The sequence below is a fragment of the Pongo pygmaeus genome, chromosome 14, assembly GCF_028885625.2.
Source record: "Pongo pygmaeus isolate AG05252 chromosome 14, NHGRI_mPonPyg2-v2.0_pri, whole genome shotgun sequence".
Taxonomy (NCBI): domain Eukaryota; kingdom Metazoa; phylum Chordata; class Mammalia; order Primates; family Hominidae; genus Pongo; species Pongo pygmaeus.
Window position 1 is genome coordinate 109,234,136 of NC_072387.2, and position 24,882 is coordinate 109,259,017.

Sequence of the window (24,882 nt, forward strand, 5' to 3'; positions counted from 1 at the left end):
TGTACCCATTTCCTGCATTCGTTACTTGTCGTGTACAGTATATCAGACTTTGATTATCTCTGATCCAGCAGCCTTAGTGTGGAAAAAAAACAATCTGTTACACCCAAAAGTAAGATTTGGGACTTCAATTGTGGTCTGAGTTTGGATTGTTTTCTGTAAGGAGTGGGGATCTTTAAAGCACTTCAAGAAGAAATACTTTACGATGGTGCAAGATTACAGAAGCCTTATCAGGGTTTGTAGATCATAGGACAAGGGTAGGGAAAATAAGCCATCTGGAGGGAGTCAAGACAGCGCATTTGCGGGCTGTGATTTGCCTTTCTCTCTTCCCTCTGTAGTACTTTTAAAGACAAACAAAGAAACCCACACCACTGTCTTAAAGTAACTGTGAACAAATGGAAACAGCATAACCTGCTGTGGAAGCGTAAGCATCCTTAGAGTACGTTTTGAGGCCCTGGCCTGCTTCTGGGCGAGGGATGGTAGGTGTGGGTTCCTCTGCGCCGCCTCTGCTTGTGCCCAGCTCTCTCTTCTCTCCATGCTTCCTTTTCTCCTATTTAACCTTTTTTCCTTTAGATTGCTTCTCCATTGACCAAAGAGTGGTATAGGTAGCAGGTCAGATAACTCCTCTGATGCACAAGCCTCCCAGTTAAACTTACTTTAGAGATTTGGATTATTTTCTAGTAGTTCATTGAAAGTGAGGATAGAAGCTGCAAAGAAAAAGGCTAACCAGGTACAGTGGCTCATGCCTGGAATGCCAGCACTTTGGGAGACTGAGGCAGGTGGATCGCTTGAGCCCAAGAGTTCAACACCAGCCTGGCCAACATGGCAAAACCCTGTTTCTACAAAAAACAAACAAAAAAAAATTTCAAGGCTGACCAAAGCCATGAGGGTGGTGGGACTTGTGAAAGGACCACATGTAGAAGTTGAAGACAAGTAGGAGGTCCTTAGTTAGGAAGCATCCAAATTTGGAGAGTGCCTTATAATTAAAACAGCAAGCGTGATGTCAGTGCTTGTCCATTGTACACTCCACACACCCTCACATTCACGTTGACTCATCCATATGCACTCCCTTTTCTCCTTTTTCCTGCCTCCGTCTCTATGCCACCTTTCCCGCTCCTGACCATAGGGAGCCGGGACCAACTGGAAGAAGCCTTCTATTAATATATTCTTCCTTCTGGCAATTGCAACTCAGGCCCAGGATGACAAATGGTGTCTTAGGCCGTTGTTAACACAGGGAGGTAGTGACCAGTCGACATGTGATTTTTAAATGCTCAGTGCAGAATAAATGAAATGATGCCATTGTCTTAATAAAGCTGGCAGATAGAATTGCCTTATAAAATTTGTAAAAATAGCTATAAAATTTTATTATTGCAACTTATGTTCTACCTGTAGGCAAAAATCTAGCCTCCTTTCAAAGCCTTTCAAAATGCAACCTCCTCACCTATGCCTGTCACTTCTGTGAACCATACACTCCAACTACACTCAATCCATTCCCAAACATCCACTTTCAGGATTCTGTGTGATTGTGCAAACACGTATTTTTCCTTAACAAACACACAGCACTTAGTATGTACCAGACACTTGTGGTAGATCTTTTATTCTAGTATTTTTGTTTGTTCAAATATATTTGGTCAAAATATGTTCTGCCCCTCTCTACTGAAGCCCTCCCTGTAGGGCCTCTGCATGCCCTGTTGACATCAGGTTTTGTTGTTTGACTTACACTAGCCACTAAAATATGAGCAGAAGTGACAAATGCTTCATCCAAGCAGAAGCTTGAAGAGCCACTGCCTGGTTCCACCATTGGTCTGTCCCCTTTGCCATGAGAAAAGCAGGGCCCAGAGAGGGGCTGCTCCTCAGACTCCGGAATGAAGAAGTCAAATGGAGCAGGGCTGTACCAACATGTAGCATGAACAAGAAATAAATCTTTGTTATAAGCTACTGAAATTTGATAATTTGTTACCACAGTATAACTTAGAAAAAGCTGACTAATAGTACTCTTTTCTAAGCACTTTACAAATATTATTTTGATTAGCCCTCATAACCTGAGGAACTAGGGAATATTCTCCCTATTACAGATGAAGAAACTGAGCCACAGGGAAATTAACTACAGTCATGCACTGCATAACAACGTTTTGGTCAACAACAGAGTACGTATTCAGTGGTGGCCCTGTGGATTCTAATAGAGCATTGGTAGAAACCTGGTGTATGGCACTCACTGTTGGCACTGCAGATCAAGTAGGGGAAATGACTGATACTCAGTCATGGTGCTGGAACACTTGATTTTCTGTATGAAAAAATATATATAAATGAAAATATATATATCCCATCTAGGTTTGTGTAAGTACACTCTGTAATGTTCACACAATGACCAAATCACATAACACATTTCTCAGAATGTGTCCTTATCGTTAAGCAACACATGACTGTAATTTGCCAAGAACACCAGGTAGCTGAAAAGTAGTGGAGACAGGATTCGAATGTAGGTAGCATAACTTTAGTGTCTATGCTCTTTTTTTTGGAGACGGAGTCTCGCACTGTCGCCCAGGCTGGAGTGCAGTGGCGCGATCTTGGCTCACCGCAAGCTCCACCTCCCGGGTTCACACCATTCTCCTGTCTCAGCCTCCCAAGTAGCTGGGACTACAGGCGCCTGTCATCATGCCGGGCTAATTTTTTTGTGTTTTTTGTAGAGACAGGGTTTCACCGTGTTAGGCAGGATGGTCTCGATCTCCTGACTTCGTGATCCACCTGCCTCGGCCTCCCAAAGTGCTGGGATTACAAGCGTGAGCCACAGTGCCCGGCCTATGTCTGTGCTCTTAAAAGATAGCTTTGCATAACCACATGCAGTTTCTTCCAACTATATCCCCTCTTTCACTCACATATCCCTTCTTCTAGGAAATCTTACTCATTTAAGTCGTGGCCCAGCCCTTTTCCTGAGTCAGTCCTGACTTTATTTATGAGAGCTGTCCTCTTAAATTTTTAAGTTACAGTTTATAATTGTTGACTGTAGGTATGGGGTTGTGCAGCGAATCTCTGGAGCTTATCAATCTTGCTTAACTGAAACTTTATGCCTGTTGATTTTTAACTCTCCTTTTCCCTCTGCCCCCAGCCCCTAGCAACCACCATTTTACTCTCTGATTCTGTGAAATTGACTATCTTATATACCTCATATAAGTGGAATCATGCAGTATTTGTCTTTCCATGACTGGCTTGTTTCACTTAGCATATAGGTCCTCACGTTTCATCCATGTTGTTGCATATTACAAAATGCCCTTCTTTTTGAAGGGCTGAATAGTATTGCATTGTATGCATGGACCACATTTTCTTCATCCCTTTGTCTGTTGATGAGCACTTAGGTTGTTTCCACATGTTGGCTATTGCAAATAACACGGTGATGACATGAGAGTGCCAAGACCTCTTTGAGATCCTGATTCATTTCTTTTGGATGTGTACCCAATAGTGGGATTGCTGGATCATATTAGTTCTATTTTGAATTTTTTTGAGGAACCTCCATACTGTTTTCTATAGTTGCATCATTTGCATTTCTGCCAACTGTGCACAGGGGTTCCAGTTTTCCCCACATCCTCACCAACACTTGTCTTTTGGTGTTTTTTTGTTTTTTTATAATAGCCGTCCCAGCAGGTGTGAGGTGATACCACATTGTGGTTTTGATTTGCATTTCCCTGATGATTAGTGACATTGAGCATTTTTTCATGTACCTATTGGCCATTTGTATGTCTTCTTTGGAGAAATGTCTGTTTAGGTCGTTAGCCCATTTTTAAAACTAGGTTATTAGTTTTTTGGTATTGAATTGTAGGAGAGTCCTTTTAGTTTATAGGAATTATATGTTATTCTTCATAATCTTCAGTGCCTAGCACAATGTCTACTTGATACACATTCTAAAAATAATTTTTTAGTTTAAAAACAATATTGTCAAAAAATAATTTCTGTGCTATAAAACATTATACTGCATGATTGTCAGGATGCTTGCGGCGTGTACTGCCTTACTAGGTTCTTGATGTGTTCTCTATAGTGGTAGAATACCTGGACTGCCTATTTTAAAGATAGGGAGGCTGAGGTTCAGGTTGCATGAATGATGGGTGGTAGAACCAGGACAAAGGCCAGGTGTACTGCTCCAGGCCCAGTGAGTCCAGCACCTTACACTGCACATTTCAAGGCTCTCGTCCATGTCTCTTCCAGCCACGAGATGCAGACAGAGTTATTCTTAAAATTTCCCTTAGCCACACTACTAGGATGAGGCCCCATTCATCAGCAATGGAGACATGATTCTGGAGGGCAATCTTGGGTATGAAGAGGTTTTCAAAGTCTCCAGAGGCCCTGAAAAACACAATCAACAACTTTTTGCAGCGTTCTGTGTGCTGACCAATAGCCAAGGAAAATTTTTTCTCATTAGCAGACTCTATTTTCTTTGTAATATGAAGAATGTGGCCTATAGCTATGCTTTCTCTTCTAAAATCATCAGGATATTTAACTGGTCCTCTCTCCATGCTTGGTTAAAAATGCAGCTTAAACCTCACCTTCAACAAACTCATTGTCTTGTATTTCTTGCATTGTCATACTCAATCTGAAGTAAAGAAACATTTAGAGAAAACTTAAAGGATAATTTAAAGTATATTAGGCTGGTGTAGTAGTGTTACTGAATAAAGGAAAAAGAAGTGGAGATAAGGAAGAGGTTGCCAAGAAACACCCGTACTTTTACATTGTAGAGATTACTGGTAGATTATCATGTCTGTTGCAGCACAGAACATTTTCCCATGGGGTCTTTACATTGTCTTTTTATCAAGAAATTAAAATTTTTACATCGGTTTTGATTATCTCTTTAAACTGTATGTAGTTTTGTTTTTTAGTTTTTGGTTTCTCTCTCTCTCTCTGTGTGTGTGTGTGTGTGTGTGTGTGTGTAAGTGTCCAGTGTTTGTCTTTGGGGACTGACTATGTTGATATTTTCCTTCTGTCTTGATGATAGCCTCTGGGAAAGGACTATGGTAAAATTAACATGTGTTGTTTTGAGTTGATTTATTATTTATAAACAACAGCATAGGATGTTATCAAAGGTCTTCTCATGTTAGTTTATATTGATAGCTGAGAACATTTTCAAAGCAGCAGAAGTTTTTTGTTGTTAAAAGCTTGTTTTTGTTCTGCTAAAATTCTACCTCTTATAAAATTTAAAAGATTTATGTATCTATTTGAGATCTTTCTAGATCTTCACATTCTTTTTTATTAAAAAATTCTTTTTCCCTTTTTTTGTTTATTAAGATGTTATTTACATACAATAGAACTCACCAATTTTAAGTGTATAGTTCATTGAACTTTGGTAGTTGTATACAGTCATGTGCTCACCACCATAATCAATATGGAAAGCAGTCTCCTGACCATGAGTGGTGTCTTCATGCCCCATGCTCTCTTTCCCCACATCCAGCTGCCAGCCCCAGGTAACCACTGATCTTCATGGAATTATAGTTTTGCCTTTGCTGGAATTTCATATGCTTAGTATTGTATAATATGAAGTATTTTTTGTTTTACTTCTTTCATTTGAACATGAAAATTTCACCAATTTTTAAAATTAATTTTTTATTTATTATTGTATTAAGTAACAATTAATAGATTAAGTATTAATCTGTAGTATGGATGCACCATACTTTGTTTATCCATTCACCAATTGATGGACATTTGAGTTGCTTCCAGGTTTGGATTATTATGAATAATGCTGCTGTGAACCTCTGTGTACACATTTGTGTGTGGACATATGTTTTCCTTCTTTAGGAACGGAATTGCTGGGTCATATGGTCAGTGTATATTTGACATTAGGAAATACTATCATGTTATTTTACAAAGTGGCTCTACCATTTTGCATTTCCACCATCAATGTTTGAAACTTCCAAATTCTCTGCACCCTTGTCAACACTTGGTATTGTCAGTCGTTTTAGCTTTAGCTGCTCTATTGGGTGTGTAGTGGTATCTTGTGGTTTTAATTTGCATTTCTCTAATGATTAGTGATGTTGAGCATTTTTTTCATGTGCTTAGTGGTCATTTGCATATCTTTTGTGAAATATCTGTTCAAATCTTTTATCCCATTTTGTTCATTGGGCTATTTATCTTCTAATTGACTTAATTCTTAATATATTCTAGATATAAGCTCTTTGTTGGACATGTTTTATGAAAATTGTGTTCCAATCTGTGGCTTGTCTGTTACCAAAAAGCAAAATTTTAAAGTCTTGATTAATTCATTGTTAACTGGTTTTTAAAATAGTTTGTGCTTTTGATGTTCTATTTAAGAAATCTTTGCTAATCCAGTGTCACAAAGATTTTCTCCTATATGTTCTTCAAGAATTTAATAGTTTTTGCTATTACATTTAGGTCTGTGATCCAGTTTGAGTATAATTCTTTTGAGGTAAAGGGTAAGATTTATTCTTTTCCACACAGACACTCAATTGTTCCATTACCAGTTATTGAAAAGACCCTTTTCTCATTGCATGACCTTGGCACCAAAACTCAGTTGACCAGTATAGGTTTGTTTCTTGACTCTTTTCTTTCCCAGTTATCTATATGTCTGTCCTTATGCCAATATCACACTGCACTGATTACTACAGCTTTATGCTAAGTCTTGCAATCAGGCAATATAAGTCCTCCCACTTTGTTTTTCTTTTTTAAAACTGGTTTGCTTATTTTAGGACATTGACTTTTAATATACACTCTACAATCAGCCTGTAATTTCTTCAAAAAAGGGGGAAAAGAATTAAGATTTTGCTTGTGATTGCATTGAAACTTTAGATCAAGTTGGGAAGGATTGCCATGATGATGGTTTTTAAATGTTTCCACAGATTCTTTTACACATCAAGAGGTGGAGCTTATTTTTCCTCTGCTAGAGTTTGAGCTGTACTTGGTGATACTTACAATGAATAGAATGTGGCAAAAATGATGGAATGTGACTCCCAAGAGCAGATCATAAAAGACACAGCTACTCCTGTGTCTCTGCTCCCTCCTGGATCTCTCGCCCTTGGGGAGCCCATCTGCCATGCCATGAGAACTCTTAAGCAGACCTGTGGAGAGGTCCACATGGCCAACATTCGTGGCCTCCTGCCAACAGTCAGCACTAACTTACTAGGTGTGTTTTTGAGCCACCTTGGAAGGTTATCCTCCAGTGCCAGTCAGGTCTTCAGCTGAGTGCAGATAGGCTGACACGTTGACTGACTACAGCCTCGTGAGAGACCTTGAGCCATAACCACTCAGCTAAGTTACTCCCACATTCCTGCCCCCACAGAAATTGGATAATAGATGCTTATTGTTTTAAGCCACTGAGTCTTGGGTAATTTGTTGCTCAGTAATCAACAGCTAATACAACAATCTTAACAGTATTGAGTTCTCCAACGCATGAACATGATAAGTCTCTACATTTATTTAGCTCTTCTTTAATTCCCCTTTGCAATTTTTAAATTTTCAGTGTACAGGTCTTGCACATCTTTCATTAGATGTATTTCTAAGTAATTCTGGTATTTTGATGCTATTATAAGTGGAATTGGTTTTATAAATGTTTTCCCAATTGTTTGTCACTAGCGTATAGAAATACAGCTGATTGGCTGGGTGCGGTGGCTCACGCCTGTAATCCCAGCACTTTGGGAGGCCAAGGTGGGCTGATCATGAGGTCAGGAGTTCGAGACCAGCCTGACCAACATGGTGAAACCCCATCTCTACTAAAAATACAAAAATTAGCCAGGCTTGGTGGCGGATGCCTGTAATCCCAGCTATTCAGGAGGCTGAGGCAGGAGAATTGCTTGAACCTGGGAGGCTGAGGTTGCAGTGAGCTGAGATCATGCCACTGCACTCCACCCTGGGCGACAGATTGAGACTTCGTCTCAAAAAAAAAAAAAAGAAAAGAAATACAGTTGATTTCTGTATTTCGTTCTTGTGTCCTGCAACTTTTCTAAATGTGTTTATTATTTCTGGTAGCTTTTCTGTGGATTCCTTAGAGTTTTCAACACAGATGGTCTGTGTCATCCGGAAATAAGTTTTATGTGTTTATATGCTTTACTTCTTTCCCAATTTGTGCCTTTTATTTTTCTTTATTATACTAGCTAGGACCTCTGATAGAATATTAAATAAAAGTCGTGAATGGATATCCTTTCTTCTTCCTGGTCTTAGATGGAAAACATTGGGTTTTTCACCATTGAGGCTGTATCTATAAATCCACAAATCTTTTAGAGCTTCACATTCACTTTTAGTTTGTTATTTTTCATCAAACGTAAGAAAGGAGTTTCAACTGAAATAAGCCCTTATTTTTATTAATTTTTTATTTGTTGAATCCATTTAAGAAAGTGCATGTAACTTTTAAAGGAGGATGGTCCCCTTGTTAAAATGGATATTGGAAGGTGTTCATTTACATATAAGAACCTGATTATGGTTTTCTCCATGTGCTAGAGACTCTAGTTGCCTCCCAGTATATTTTTTCCTTCATAAGGGCAGGTTCATTTTATTTGAGCCAGCAGTGCCTCCAGCTGAGATCACATATCTCAGTATTCTTCGCCTCTCAGTCTGACCACTAGACTAAGTCCTGGCGTCCTGGCCATTGAGCTGTAAACACACATATTCGTGTGACTTCTGAGAAGGCTCCTTAAAGTCGCCTTTTGTCCTTTCTTATTTTTTTCTTCTGGCTGCTTTGACTACAGTTAAGATGGTTGAAGCTTTTTAAATATGAAGGTGAAATAAACTTCTCTTGTATTTAAGCCACTGTTGTTTGAAGTTTTCTACTTAGCATAGTGGACCTAATCTTCCTGATGCATGGTTTTCCAAAAGGAAAAGCCTAGAGCAGGTTTCTAAGACAGTATGTGAGAAACGAATAATCTGTGATTAGTCTAATTATTTCTGTCTCTATTCCAATTTGGTTTTCCAAGAATCAGAAGGATATCCAGCATTTTAATTGGGTACCTCAAAATCTTTTAGTTTAGTATCATTTCTATTCCCTCATATGAGATAGAAAAGCTATAGAAAGTTCAATCTGAATCACTTTTGTACTTAAAGAATAACAAGTCTCAGAGTAACTGCCAAAGGCACATGGTTCTGTCTGTCATGAAAAGAATAATCTTTTCAAAATGTATGACAAATGGCAGAAATAACTTTGGGCATCCCTAATTTGCATTCACATTCTTGGAGTAATAAATTAGGGAATGTACAAAGTTCCCTTATTCTTTCTGTAACATTTTCAGTGGAGAAGAAGGAATAGGAAAATGTAAGATGCATCAGGGCAGGGATTTTTCTGTTTTGTTCCCTACTATGTTTCAGTGTTTAGAACATAGGCTGGCACATATTAGCATTGAGCAAATATTTGTGGAATGAATAAATGAGGTCTCAGTCGGTCTGGTTACCACAGGCCTTGAGGGCACACGAAGTCTGTGTGCTGGGGCTCAGTTGCAAGGGGACATTTATTCCTTTGGCTGCTCCTTGTCATGCAGAGGCAATATCATGCCCCTGGGAAAGCAGCCCCTGGGTTTGTCCTGTTGTCCCAGTAGATGGTCGGTTTCTTGAATTTGGGACCGGTGGTTGGCACAGCTTGCCTTGTTGGTTTTTGTTCAGCCACAGTTGGCCAAAGAAAGCAATCGACACCTGTGTGTCATTGCAAAGTCATAGTTTCTAACCTTTGCCTGTTGTGGTTTCAGGCTAGTACTAAACAGGACCAGAGGACAGTTGAAGTTTACTCTCTATAATCAAGAGTGTTTTGCATGTTTTCTACCCAGCAAATTAAATTATTTGCCTGATGAGCATTATTTCATGATTCCCTTCCTAAAAGGACGAAGCATCTGGAAAATCTGAAGAACCGTGTAATTGATGTCCATGTTTATTAGTGGACTAAGAGAAAATCATTTCCTCTTGCCTCACATTCTCAGACTTACAGGGTCACAGCTTCTGCTGTTGGCATATGGGGGGCTGCTCCCTCCGACCTGGAGCCAGCCTGGGTCTTTGGCCTAGACTCTCAGCTGGACGTGGGCCAGGGGTTCTCTGGTTGCGTGACCATGTGTCCCCTTTCCTAGCCAGGGTTCCTGCTTCCTATTGCCCAAGTGCTCAAACTCCACCTCGAGCTTGTCTTCCCAGGCATATGCTCTTTGTTCCTTTTTGCTTTATCTGATCGTCTTGCACAGACCCCTTGCCTGCCGGAGACTGCGCCACTGCTGCCTTCTTTTTCAGTGGCCCCTCCGTTTGCTCTTTGGTTTACCCAGGTCTGAGGGCCTGCAAGACCTCCTTGGTAGAGCTCCCCCAGCCCCCTACACGCAAATCCAAGCATGTGGTCTTTTTCTAAAGCTTTTCAGAGGGTCTATGGATTTCAAGAAAACTCTCTCATTCAGAAGACCCAGTGCAAAAAAGGTTTATGAGATAATGAAAATTAGGTCAGGCATGGTGGCTCACACCTGTAACCCCAGCACTTTGGGAAGCCAAGATGGAAAGATCACTTGAAGCCAGGAGTTTGAAACCAGCCTGAGCAACATGGCGAAACCCCATCTCGGGGGGCGGGGGGGTGGGGGGGGAGGGAAAGAGAGAGATAATGAAAATTAAAATTAAAAATAATGTGTAAATGTAACATAGTATTATAATAACTGATGCTCTCTAAAAGCTTTTGGCAGTGATTAAGTGAAACCTAATGTAATTATTTTTGTCCCATCTTGCCATAGACTAGGGTTTTAAGCACTTTATATTTTAATCCTTTGTGAAAATCTAAAACATTGTGCAGTAGCACTTTATTTGACAACTTGAGGTCATGCTGGCGTGCCAGTGACATGGACAAGTGAACTCTTTATCTTTTATCATATGGGAAAGTATAAACTTGGGACCAGAAAGAATGCATAACTTTCCAATTTCCTTTAAAAGGATCTAAGATAATATATTTATTTTTGTGGAGTATTTGTTAATTCACCATTCACCCAGGAAATACTTAGAGTACTATGTGCCAGACACTGTTCTAAGTGCAGAGGCCAAGTAGTGATCAAAAGCAACCCAAATCCTCCCCATTCAGAGTTTACATTTAGATAGATAGGATAGAAATGTAAGCAGATGAACACAAAAGCCCTACTTCCCTGCCAGAATTTGCAGTCCTATTTTTGTTTATTACTGGGTGGGGTATCCATATTCTTCACAGAATGGTCCTGCTGAAATTGAATACGTAGTTTTGTGAGTGTATGCTGAGGTCTGATTGTCATTGTAGGGGCAGGGAAGGCATGGACAGGAGAGTGAAGATCTTTAACCTTCCTCAGTTTCTTAAGGGAGTCTGTGGCCTCCCCCCCCCATAAATTAAGAGCTTCTACCAAATTGTGAACTCCTTAAATACTGGCAAAAACTATGCATTTTCATTATATTTTTCTTAATTTATTTAAAAACCTGATTTAAAAAAAATTAGCAATAAGGTCTTGCTCTGTCACCCAGGCTGGATGCAGTGTTGCAATCATAGCTCACTACAACCTCGAATTCTTGGGTCAAGTGATCCTCCAACATCAGCCTTCCAAGTATCTGGGACTACAGGCATGCACCACCATGCCCAACTAATTCTTTTTATTTATTCTTATTTTTTTGTAGAGATGGGGGTCTTGCTCTGTTGCCCAGGCTGGTCTTGAACTCCTGGCTTCTAGTGATCCTCCTGCTTCAGCCTCCTAACATGCTGGGATTACAGGCGTGAGCGCAGAAAAACCAACATTGTATTGTTGAGTTTTTAAGGTATATAGGTGTAAATATGACAGAAGTAGCGCAGTGGATGGGAAGACATTACTTGGAACTACAGTAAGTCTTAACCTTGTCAGTAGGTTCTTGGAAATTCCAACTTTAAGCAAAACATCATTCAAATCATGTCATTTCATTCAGCGTCTTTTCATTACAGCATCGAGGAGACAAAATTATACTTTGTTTCAGTTAAAGTTGGAGTTTCCAAGAACCTATCAGTGAGTTAAGTGAGGACTTACTGTAGGGTCTTGCAAGCTTCTCCTGTTTTACATGAAGTAATTCAGTATTAACTCCAAATATATTATGCTCAATTTTGAATGCATATTATAATCTCTAGGGGAAATATGAGGGGAAAAATACAGTGATATATAGCTGAAAAAAACCAAAATACTAAATAATATTTGATAGCACAAAAGAACATAGGAAAGGGGGAGTAAAGAGTAAAAAACAGATGAGACAGACAGAAACCAAATAGCAAAATCCAGCTATTCAAGCAAATACATTAAGTGTGAATAATAGCTAAACACTCCAATCAAAAGGTAGAGACTGTCAGACTAATTTAAAAGAAAAACATTGCTATATGGTATCTACAAGACACACTTTAAATATAAAGACACAAAAAAAGCCTGAAATTAAAAGGATGAAGATATATTATGGAGACAGTAAGCATAAGCTGAAGTGGCTGTATTAAGATTAGACAAAGTAGACTTCTCTATGAGTATTACTAAAAACACAGCAGAATGCTTTGTTATGACGAAAGGGTCAGTTGTGTTTGTGTGCCTAATAACAGCGTCCACAAACAGGAACAGCTTCCAGGTACATGAAGTTAAAATAGCTAATGGGAGCAATGAACAAATCAACAATCACAGTTGGATACTTTGAGACCGAAAAATAAAAATGTTTAATTTTTGTACTTCATTCAAATCTCACAGCTCTAATTTGTATATTTTTAATATTTTGTTATGTTTATAACATTTTGCTATCTTCTGCTGAATCAGCGTAATGCTATTCAGCATACGCTGAATAGAAATACACCCTATTTTCTGTTGTATATCAGAAAATACACCCTATTTTCTGTTTTATATCAGATCTTCAGAAAAGGGATTTCTACTTCCTTGCCTCCAATTCATTAGTTTTTTTTCCATATTGACTTCATATGTCTCTCTTCATTAAAAATATATATTTGTTACAGAGAATGCCACTCCCTACCCCCTACCCTGTCCCCCATCACCCCTCTACAGCAAAGGCTGCTTTCTGTGATTCTGTGGTTACAGCAGACAGATGTGTGCACAAACGGCATAGACTATTATTTTGTTTTCTGAAATTTTGCAAGAAGATGAGCGCAACATGTGATACCTTCTAGGTGTGTTTTTCATTCCACTTTAAACACATCAGTACACGCACATGGAGTTCATCTGGATGCCTGTATAGTACTGTGTTGTATGAATAACCCACTCTGCAGCTGTTCCCCTCTTGGGGATAATTTGTTCCTGCTTCCTCTCTCTCTCATTCAGGGCTGCAGTGGAATGAGCCTCAAAGCACACGGCAGCTCTACTTGGTGTTGCCACATTGCTCCCCAGAGGCGCCATAGCTTCACCTTCCCTCGGGACTGTGTGAGAGTTCTCAGTTCCCTCCATCCTTACCAAAACCTCACACCTGGAATCCCAGCACTTAGGGAGGCAGAGGCAGGAGGATCACTTGAACCCAGGAGTTCAAGACCTGCCTGGGCAACATGGCAACACCTCATTCTCCACAAAATGGAAAAAAAAAAAAGAGAGAGAGAGAGATAAAACTGGATGATAGAGGACCTTTACATTTTTGCCAGTTGTTGCTGTATTTAAGATTGCTCATTTTAGATTTCAGAGTCCTAAAAACAAGTGAGGATAAACATCTTTTCATGAGTTTGTTAGCCATTTGAGTTTTCTCTTCTGAAATTACCTTTTCATATGCTTTTAAAACTGGACTCTTTCTTACACATTTCTAGGGTTTCTTGATGTGTTCTGAATGCTGCCTTGGTTGGCTGTATGAATTCTGAGTACTTTCTTCACGTCTCTTGTGTTTTCACTTCATTTATGGTAGCTTTTGGCATACTACAGCTTTTAAATTGTAAAGTAGACTAATGTGTGTTTTCTTTTCTAGTTTGTACCTTATGTTTCTTATTTTAAAATATTTTGCCACCCCAATGCCAAAAAGGTATTCCTTCTGTATTTTGTGCAGAAAGACTTACAATTTCATGAATTCTATTTGAGTTCTTATTCCATTGCAAGTTTATGTTTGGTGTCAGGAAGGGGCCCTGTTCTGTCTCTTCCTTGTGTATAGCCCGTGTGCCCCTTCCCTCCCAATTTACCCATGTCTGCTGAATACCAGGTGCCCTTACACTGAGGATCCTATTTCTAGGCTCTTGCTCTCTTGGACCATTTAAGTAACCCTAGATAAAGACCAGACTGTTTTAGGTAGCCAAACTTTATAGTACGTCTTGAAATCTGATAGGACTTATGCTTCTTTAAAATTGCCTTGCCTTTTCTGGGTTTTTTATTTCTTTGTCTTTTAACTCTTAATTGTGATATACAACACAAACTAACTGTCACAAAGCCGTGCAAATCACTATCAAGCAAATATACCCATAATCCACCATGCAGGTACAGACCATGCCTGGCCAGCCCCGCAGCCCATGGTGCCTCCCTTCCTTCCCACCTCCCTCCTGTGACCCCTTTCCCCTTCTTTCTCCCTCCCTCCTGTGACCCCTCCTAGCACACATAGTCATCATCTTTGCGCTTTGCTGTCTTGTTTTACTGCTTAGTGTGTGGTTTAGGTTCATTCATTCACAGGAGTGGAATCGTGTTTTCAGGCTTTGGGTCTGGCTTCTTTCTCCCAACATGGTGTTTTTAAAATGCAAACCTTAAATATTCGGCATGAATTTGAGGATTGGCATTTACATTCCAACAAAACACCAGCTGTTAAGATTTTATTTTGAATGATACTTAATTTACGTATTAATTTGATGAAAATTGGTATCTTAACAGTTTTGCATCTTCCTATTCATGGAACTGGTATCTTTATTATCACTAGGGTTGGTTTTGAAAAAAATATCCCTTATTATCTTTTTCATTTTTTTCTGTCAAGGCCTTATATATATATTTTTATTTATTCCCAATTATCTTACAGTTTTTGTTGCTGTTATTTGCTAACAGTTTATTTTTTCTTTCTAAACAGTCTGTATTTTATCCCTGGTTGCTTTTAAGGATTTCTTTCTTTTGTTTCACCGCAGTGGAACTAGATGTAAATTTCATTTTAGCATTCTTTTAGGGACTCTTGCACTTTCATCCTAAGGATTTATATTCTTTCTTTATTCTAGAAAACTCTCAGCTATTTATCTCTTTAAATATAATATCCTTTCCCCCATATTCCCTCTGTTGTCTTCTTCTGGAACCCCTATGCTGACAGCCCCATGAGATGCACATAATCTGCCTGTGCAGAGGCCTTGGCCTTCCCTACCCACGTGGACCCTCCTTGGTTCATGCCCTACACAGCTTTTCCCTTCTCTCTGTGGAGGGGAGAAAGGGTACATGGAGCATGAGGAGGAACTGGGGTGCCTCTTACCCAGACTTAAGTAACCCTCTACTTCTCTCCTCCTTCCGCAGGGCCTAGACTCTCTAGTCCAGGGATATCTAGTCTTTTGAACTCCTCTGTGACACATTGGAAGAAGAATTGTCTTGGGCCACACATAATATACACTAACACTGAAGATAGCTGATGAGCTTTAAAAAAATTGCAAAAAATCTCATAACTTTTTTTCTTTTTTTTTTTTTTTTTGAGACAGAGTCTCGCTGTGTCGCCCAGGCTGAAGTGCAGCGGCACAATCTCGACTTACTGTAACCTCCACCACCCAGGTTCAAGCGATTCTTGTGCTTTAGCCTCCTGAGTAGCTGGGACCACAGGTGTGTGCCACCATGCCTGGCTAATTTTTGTATTTTTAGTAGAGACGGGTTTTTACCATGTTGGCCAGGCTGGTCTCAAACTCCTGACCTCTTGTGATCCGCCCGCCTTGGCCTCCCAAAGTGCAGGGATGACAGGTGTGAGCCACTGCGCCCGACCTTGTAATGTTTTAAGAAAGTTTACGACTTTGTGTTGGACCACATTGAAAGCTGTCCTGGGCCACATGTGGCCTGCAGGCCTCAGGTTGAACAAGCTTGCTCTAGTCCCTGTGCTTGTCTGAGTCCCACGGGACTCTCTGCAGGCATTTGGACTTATGCTGCTTATATGCAGAGTGGTTTATAATCACTTGATAAGCTTTCTATTTTGTTAGCATGGTTCAGCATTACAGTTCCTGGTTTCATGGACCTTGGAGTTTGTTTCTGTTTTCATTTTCTTTGTCTTGTTCTATTTTTGAGAGAAGGGGCACAGAAATTATTTGAAACCAGAAGTTGTCCACCATTCACTCTTCAGCCTACTACAGTCTGTCTTTGGTACCAAAACTGTTCTTGTAAACACCTTGTTTATCAAACACCTCCATTTGCAACATCCAGTGGCTAGTTCTGTCTTACTTATCAGCTGCATTAGATATAGCTGACATTCCCTATTTTAAAACACTTCTTAGCTTCAGTGATAACTAAACTCTATTTCCCTTCTCTTCTCTGGCAGCCCTGTCTCAGATTTCCTTACTGGTGTTTCCTACTCTGTCTGTCCATAGAATATTTGTGCACTCCTGAGTTCAGTCCTTAGTCCTGTTCTCTCTTCTGCTGTGTCTCCTCCTCCCCCCCCCATTTTATCTCTTCTAGTCCTGTTACCCTAAATGTCATATCATATCCAGTGACTCTGAAATCCTTATCTCCACCTTTTCCTTGAGTTCTAGAATTACATAGCCACCTGCCCACTCAGTAGCCCCCCAAGATATCTAAAAGACACTCCCAAGCTTGGGCTGCGCAGCATCTGCTGCTTTCTCTGCCCAAAATGTTATTTCCCCAGTTCATCAAGTCACGGGCACCCCATCATCCTTAAGATCTTTGCTCAAGTATCACTTTCTCTGAGGGCTCTCCTGACGTCCCCCGCCGCCCCCAGAGTAGGTTCGTGCCCCAAGTCACTTTATTTCCTTCCCAGAACTTGCCGGAAATAGTTTTATGTGTTGACTTGATTACTGCCTGTTCTCCACATTGACTGCTATAAGCCCTGTGAGAGTGGGGCCTTGCTTATCTTGTTCTTTGCTGTATTCTAAGTTCCCAGAACAGTGCCTGGTGTGTAGCACAGTCTCAAAGAATTCTTTCCAATTCATCAATTTCAATTTTATTTTTAAACATTGAAGTATACTTTTCTCATATTAGAAAGTTGTCAAATATGTTCTAATTTGATCTTCTAATCCTAAGAATCAAATTCACATGAAGATTTTTTTTTTTTTACAAAGGAATAGCCGTAGTCATTTTTAGCTAGAAATTCATAGGAAGCCTTGAGACTTCTGTAACCATACATTATAAATGACCTTCAAGATGAAGACAAGATTGGTTTATAAATGGAACTAATATTGGTGAGGATTTTAAATGTCTAGAAAAATCAGTACTTGAAAAACTGATTAAAACACTATGTAAATAAAAAGCAAGATTTTAGATTGTGTTTATTGTCTGATAAATTGATCGTGTGACTGGGTCAGCTGAGACATGGCAGTTGTTTTCTGCTGGTGTCTGTGATGGCCATCTGCCAACAAAGGTAACCGCAGAGTCAGTACAGTGTGAAAGTGTTTCAATAATCAGATCTTTTACGGCTTGTTAAAAAATGCAGACAGTGTCTTGACAATCTTTACCAGAACTTTGAATACTAAATGATTAGAATTTTGCTAGCTCTTCTAATTCAATCAAAAACTATTTTGTTTTACTGAGTAAATTCAATTTTGTGTTGATTTGTACTGCCTAGTGTCCTGCAGTGTGGTAGAGGGTTTTGCTTATTGCCTAACACTGCTATGACTAAGAAAAATACCGTGTGCAGTGTCTGGAGCCTGCTGATTTTTGTGTCATGTACATTTTTTTAAATGATACTACATTTAAACAATCACATTGGACATTTTTCTTTTAGATGTCCGGTCTGTGCTACGACAGCAAAATGTTCCAGGTGCATCAGGTGCTCTGCATCCCCAGCTGGATGGCAAAATTCTTTTCTTGGACACTTGAACCCATCTTCTCTTCTTCAGAACCCACCAGCGAAGCCAGAATTGGAATGGGAGCCACGCTGGACATCCAGAGACAGCAGAGAATGGAGCTGCTGGACCGGCAGCTGATGTTCTCTCAGTTTGCACAAGGGAGGCGACAGAGACAGCAGCAGGTAAAAGTGATAGTAATCACTAAAAATTTAGAAATTCTCAGTGGCCCAAGCAAATCTTTCCTCTGTGATTGCGTGTGAGATAGAGACTACATTTTATTCCAGTGCCTTGCAAGTGGATTTTGACATTTCCAAAGAGATTGTAGGTCTCTGTTAGTGACTATTCTTAGTTTTTTAAAAAGATAAAAAATAAATTGCAGCTGAAAGATTGGTCAAACTGGACATTCTTGTTACACCTATATTAGATAAGCATGACTTCTTAGAGAAACACCAACCTAGTTAACAAGATGTGCTATTTATCTGTTTTTATAATCTTGTAAAAGCCACAGTGTCTTCCTGTTAAAATGCTAATCATATGCTATGGAGTGAAGAACAAATGTAAAATTTCTTGGTTTTCCTTGGTTGAAATGAAGAGAATATGAAGGTAAGAAGATTTTCAGTGGAACAACCAAGGAGTAGATAAAAAAAAAAATGCTGTGTTTTCTCAACCTTGCTATCAATAATCAGAAACTATTGCACATTTGTCTTCAAATTCTGCATCCAAACAATCCGATACTACACTTGTCTTCCATGGGCAGTGAGGGAAGGAGGGTTAGTGCACATCAGGCTAAAACCTCAGGCCTGATCTTTCTTGGACACTTCTGTGAGCCAGCCTACAGGGCTCCCCATTTTTCGCCTCCACCTTCTTTACCCCTGGGGTAGTTGTAAACCATACAATTACCTCTGCCATCTCTGTCTTCCACTAGCATTGGATGCAAGAAGTAGGTCTGCAGATCTCACGATGGTTTGGAGAAGTGAAATCAGGTTTGAGGTCCTTAGAGTCCCATTGGAGATACAGGTCCCAGAGTTTATATCAGGGTGGAAGGAAGGGGGCAGCTTATTAGGGGCAGAGTCTACAAGAGAAATAGAGAAGCAAAAGTTGTTTCTTAAAGATGTGCTTGAATTTGAGTGACTCTGGAACATGCCATAAAGATGCCCATGGTGTATTTAAAGCTGGAGGATGGACATCTCTATCTTGGAGATGTGGAAGCTACATATATATGTAGGTGATGGAGTCACCGCTGTAGGGATGAGAGCTGAGAGCCGAAAGCAAAGAACTAGTAAGTTCTGTAAGAGAAGAGCTACATCCAAGATGAACACAGGCTACAGATGAAGCCTCGTGTTTAGCAGGAGGTAAATCCTGCAAGGAAACTGAGAGAAGAGCGAAAGGTATGGGAAATCAAATGATCAAGGTCAGAAAAACGAGTAGTGATTGAGTATAAAGGTAGAGGCACAGAGCTTATGAGGGAGAGAAAGAAGTAGGGGATGGTTCTGATGTTTCTGGCCTAGATAATCTTAGATAGATGACTGATAGTTCCATTTCACCAATATCAAAAGAGCAGATTTGGGGGAAATATGTTGTCTGAGATACCTTTGGAATCCTGGGAGGAGATTCTCCATTGGAGAGCTTTGAATTTGTCCTCATAAGCAAACCAGAGAAGTTGCATTTCTCAGATTGGCCTCCCCAGGAAGATTTTTATACAAAGAGTTTATGAGAGAACACTGTCAGCATCAGTGTCTATGGGGGCGGGCTGGCAAAGGCAGCAAGATGGGACAGAGGGAGCAGCTGCAGTTCTAGCAAAAGCCTCGCTGGTCTTACGGAGCACAATGAAGCTGGGAGAGCCCTTCTGAGTTGTCCCAAAATGGGGACCAGTCCTGTTGGGTAAGTCCCATGCGTATGACCTCATTGAACCTGAATTACCTCCTTAAAGGCCCTACCTTTAAATACAGTCACATCGTAGGGTTAGGGCTTCAGCGTGTGAATTTGGGGCAGGGGCAAGGGGTGGGAGACAGTGTGTTCCATAACACTGCAGAGTGGAAAGGGCCCAGCATAGTCTCGGTGCTGAGTGACTGTTCTCCTTGCAGACGGTAGTCATCAGGCGCACGCAGTCTCTGTGGATGCCAGGTTGGATTCTCCACAGTGGCAGGAGATAGGTCGGCCTAGGTGAGGGGGACCCACACATTCCTCTGTGCTACCACCATGGCCATCCATTCATGTGCCAGCGCTGGGTTATCTGGTGATGGAGCCACAGTCATTCTGCCCACCTTCCATTTGGTGCTTTTTCTGTGGTGGATGCCCGTGGTGGGCACGACCTGCAAAACACTTGATGCTGTTCCTTTAGCTGGATCCTCCTTGTTCCCTCCCTTCCAGTCACCTGACCGACCAACCAGGTGATCTGCCATGCCCAGCAGATCCACACGTGTAATTGCCTCAGGCCACTTCTCTTTCCACACAGAGTTGATGACCAAATGTGCTGCCCAGGCTCTGCCCATAGGGGGTTCCCCTGATCGCTGTCTTTCAAGATTGAGCCATCATGCAGCCGTTTCCTTCAGCTGTCACTCGTGTCCTGAGCCAGCCTGTCCATTTGGCTGTTTTCCACTCTGTCACTTGGTCATGAGGGGCCCACCAGCTGTGGCAGTCGGTGTTAGCTGGGAAGAGGCTATGGTGCAGCAGAGGTGGCTGCCAGGGTGGTCTGGCATGCCTGCTTCTGCAGCTCATCCATGCCCTGCAGCCCCACCTATGCTGAGCCCAGATGCCCGTGTCCATCTAACGATGGGTTTCTGTCGGCCCACCTGGCTTGGTAACGTGGCTCCACTGCTGACTACATGCTCACTTTGTGGCCTACAGACAGGCACTTCGTGGTGCAGCAGCAGTTTATGCAAGTGGGATTCTTGGCTGTTTGCGCACGCCCTCGCTCCAGGACTCTACGGACCCACATTGTGGTTCTCCTTTCCTGCCTTGCCGTAAACTCCGCACGGTGTCTTTCCCCACCCCAGATACTTGGAACATCACAGGATCTGCCAGGTTGCACCCAGGCCTCAGGGAATGAGACAGACCCAAACCCCTGCCCTGCTGGAGCGTGCATTCCCACCAGGCGCCTGTGAAGTGGCACAGGCCTTTATGGCTGTCCACACTGCTGTCAGACTCCTCCACTTTCATAGGATGGTCTCACCAACAGGTCTGAAGTCCAGAGCAGGACACCAGCCCCTGGGCTCTTGCTGGGCTTTTACGTTGAGTGGTCTGCTGGGCAGCACAGACCAGACTTTTGATTTTTTCCTAAGCTTCCTAAGTTCTCTTCTAGGGTCCGCACATGGGTACACCCAAACCTGAGCACTTAGCCTCCTGCTGAACTGCTTCACTCAGCTGTGTCTCAGTTTTATTCACATAAGTATGATAAATCACCACGTAGAGAACTCTTTTGTTAAACCACCACTGGAAATTATCTGCCGTATTTGTGTGCATGCACGAGTACCGTACAGGGTGCAGTTGTATCAGAATGTAATACCAGGGGAAAAGTTTATTTTCATTTACTTTTCAACAAATAAGTACTTAGTGCTTATTATATGCTAGGCCTAGGGCTGGACATTGAGGACACAGGTGTAAGAAAGATAGCCCCTAGTCCTTTTTCTTATGGAGCTTAGGTCCTGTCACTCTTGCAGAATTAGCGTGTTTCACTCTTTATCAGTAAGAAGACCACCACCATTTATTTTGCCAGTCCTATAGTAAGTACTCAGTATATGTTATCTCATTTTTGCCTAGTGTGCACCTAGACAGATGCAGGTATTCCCTCATTACCCCGGAGGCTCAGGGGAGTGCTTGCTTATCCAGGGGCATGCAGCTGTTGATGGGGATCTGGGAGTGAGACCCAGCTGTGTCTGACTCTGAGGTCTCTGTTTCTGATCCCTAACTCATATACCTCCCAATATGAGAGCTCCTTGGTGATTTTTTTTCCCCCTTTTCACTTTGGCTGGCAGGAAACTCAGTGCCAGCCTTCAGGTTTAATTAGGGTTAAGTTAGAACTTTTGCTTCCATCTTCTTCTTTATGTTTCAAATATATGTTTTTGTTGTTTGCTCCTGTATCTTTTATTGTAGGCAATCTCATACTGTGTATTTCATTTAAAATACAACTGTTATTTATTTAAAAACTTGATTTTTAGATACTTTTCATAGAATCTGAGTTTATTTAGTCAGAAAGTCATTTTTTTCAGTTACTAACTACTGTATGTTACACATGATCTGTCTGCAGTTTTTCATTTCAGGTATTCCAAAATAACACTCAAGTCTTGATTCAGTGTTGTATTTCTTTAGATTTCTCTTGCCTGCTTATGCCATAGTTCATCCTGCCATCTGGCAGGCGCTCGCTGCCACCCCCTGCCACGTGCTCCTCATGTGGCTCTGAGGGCACAGTTAGACAGTTAGACAGTTAGACTGCTTGGGAAGCTCTCTGACCAATACTAGTGGCTTCTCTGTGGACACAAAATAAATGAAGAACATGTCCTTTCCCTCCGTGAGTTTGTGGCCAACTTCAGGGAGCTCAGGCAGTTGTAGTTGAAATAGATGGACATCCAAGAAACAAGGAAATATTTACTGAAGCACCCATGCAGTGAAAATCTGAGGAGACAGCCACTGGTGTGGACTGATGCTGCCAAAAAAGATTTCAGGAAGTAGAAGGACGGGTGGAATTTGGATGGGTGGAGAGGGTAAGGCACATCATTCCAGAGGAGAGGACCAGCAAGAGTGAGGCATGGAGGTGCTAATGAGACCTTAAAAAGGAGAGGCCTCCAGGAGCCCTGTGATTGACATGTGGGTAGATATGTAGTGAGAAATGGGAAATGATATAGTAATTGATAATGGAGGGAGGTAGTTTAAGCCTGACAATAGATTTCAGCTTGGACATTGGCTGTGAAAAATTGTTTATTCAGTAACAAAGATAGGACAGTTATCTCAGAAAAATGTCATTTTATTGTGCAGCGTAAGATGGACAAGGGAAAGGAAAAACCACAGAGGAGGAGACAAATAGAAGGAGGTTTCTAAAGCCCAGCTCTCAGAGGAGTGCCGTGGCTGGGCTGATGCTGTACTCTGGATCGAGCTCTCCTTCCTCTGTTCACTCCCTAAATAGGTTGTTTCCCAAGACTCAGTTCTCTGCCTACTGAGCTTTTCACATCAGACACCCAAGGGGACCCACCCAGCCCCTCTCCTCATCACTTTGTTGAGCTCATGGCTCCCGTGAGTCCCTCAAGATCTAGAGACTGGACCTCCCTCTCTCCTGGGGCTCCAGACCGAAATATCCTACTGCCTATAGTACATCTCCACTTCAGTGTCCCATCAGCTCTTGACAGGTACTGTTTCTTTTTTTCTTTTCTTTTTTTTTTTTTGAGACAGAGTCTCACTCTGTTGCCCAGGCTGGAGTGCAGTGGCGTGATCTTGGCTCACTGCAACCTCTGTCTCCTGGCTTCAAGCAGTTCTCCTGCCTCAGCCTCCCGAGTAGCTGGGATTACAGGCGCTCGCCACCACATCCGGCTAATTTTTGTATTTTTAGTAAAGATGGGGTTTCACGATGTTGGCCAGGCTGGTCTTGAACTCCTGACCTCATGGTCCACTAGCCTTGGCCTCCCAAAGTGCTGGGATTACAGGCGTGAGCCACTGCACACGGCTGACATGTACTGTTCCTTTGCTAAATTCGTTTCCCTTTCTCACTCCCTACCTGATGAAAAGCACCATCGTTTACCTGAAAGTCCAAACCTAGAGTTTCACCCTAGACGTTTCCCACGTATGCATCCATGTCCTTCCTGCCTTCCCCACCAGTTCAGCCCCAAAGAGTCTCCCTCCTTGATGTAAGTCCGTCATTCATCTCCAGTGTTGTAGTTCAGGCCACCAGCGCCATTTGCCTGGATTTCTTCCCTCCCATCTCCGTCGCCGACTGCCTCACTCCTGAGCCTGCCCCACAGCCTCCACCAGTGATCTCTGTGAGAACACAAATCTGATTGTTTCATTCCAGCTATCATCCTTTAGGGCCTCTCCATAGCTTTCAGGGTGGTTCTAACACAAGGCTCCTGCCTGCTCTGTGGCTGCATCTCCTTTCTGCTGCCATGTGCAAGCCCTTAGGCCAGCCATGCCGCACTGGGTTACTTACATTTCACCGCTGCTCCTATTGTTTCATGCAGTCTCACCTTTACATCTTCCCTTTCCTCTCTGCCCAGAATGAACTTCCCTGTACCAACCCCTTCACCCCACCCCTCCCACATACACATCATTTTCACTTGTCTAGCTGCTATTTACTCAGCATTCCTGACAAATATCGCCTCCTCGGGAAGACGTTCCCCAGCTTCCTGGGGGGCTTCCAGGGCTCTCTCTGCCCCTGTAGCCACTGCGTGTCTCTCGTGGCACTGCTAACCTGATGTTCACTGCTGATTTACTGCCCTTTCTCCACCAGTGTGTCTCAGGATGGAGCAGACTTGTTTTCTCTATATCTCCAGTGTGTGAATAATGCCTGGCAGATGTTAGGAACCGTGGGAATTAATGAGCAAATATGAGCATAATAAATAGATACAGAAAGACTTTAGGCAAGCTGAACACAGATGAATAATCAGGGCTGGAAACATCTACAGAGGTTGGGCGCAGTCGTTCACGCCTGTAATCCCAGCACTTTGGGAAGCCCAGGCGGGCAGATTGCTTGAGCCCAGGAGTTTGAGACCAGCTTGGGCCACATAGTGAGACCCCCATCTCTATTTAAAAAAAAAAAAAAAAAAAAAAAAAAGATCTACAGATACTCTGAGAGAACAGTAGAAAGCAAGACCCATGTTTAGAGAGTGCAAAGAGGGAAGAAAAAAGACCCCCCAGGGACCAAGGAGAAAACCAGTTCAGTGGCCAGGGAGCCTGCGGAGTAGAATGTTTCAGGAACCCCCACCCCCCCCCAAAAAAAAAAAAAGACAAGTGAAGATGACACTGGAAGAAGACTACTGGATTCTGCAGAATGAGTTCACTTTTGAAAGGGGTTTCGGTGGAGAGATGGGGATGAGAAGCGCTGCATGAGCTGGAAGTGGGGGAAG

General features: G+C 41.8%; 1 protein-coding gene across 1 annotated transcript in view; it reads left to right on the forward strand.

The window, feature by feature from the left end:
- The window catches only part of UBAC2 (UBA domain containing 2), a 187,149-nt gene that overhangs the window by 123,539 nt on the left and 38,728 nt on the right, over positions 1–24,882 (forward strand). Inside the window, exon 7 of the mRNA XM_054446144.2 lies at positions 17,770–18,015. Within this exon, the coding sequence (XP_054302119.2) occupies positions 17,770–18,015 (246 nt within the window). The remainder of the gene's footprint in view (positions 1–17,769; positions 18,016–24,882) is intronic.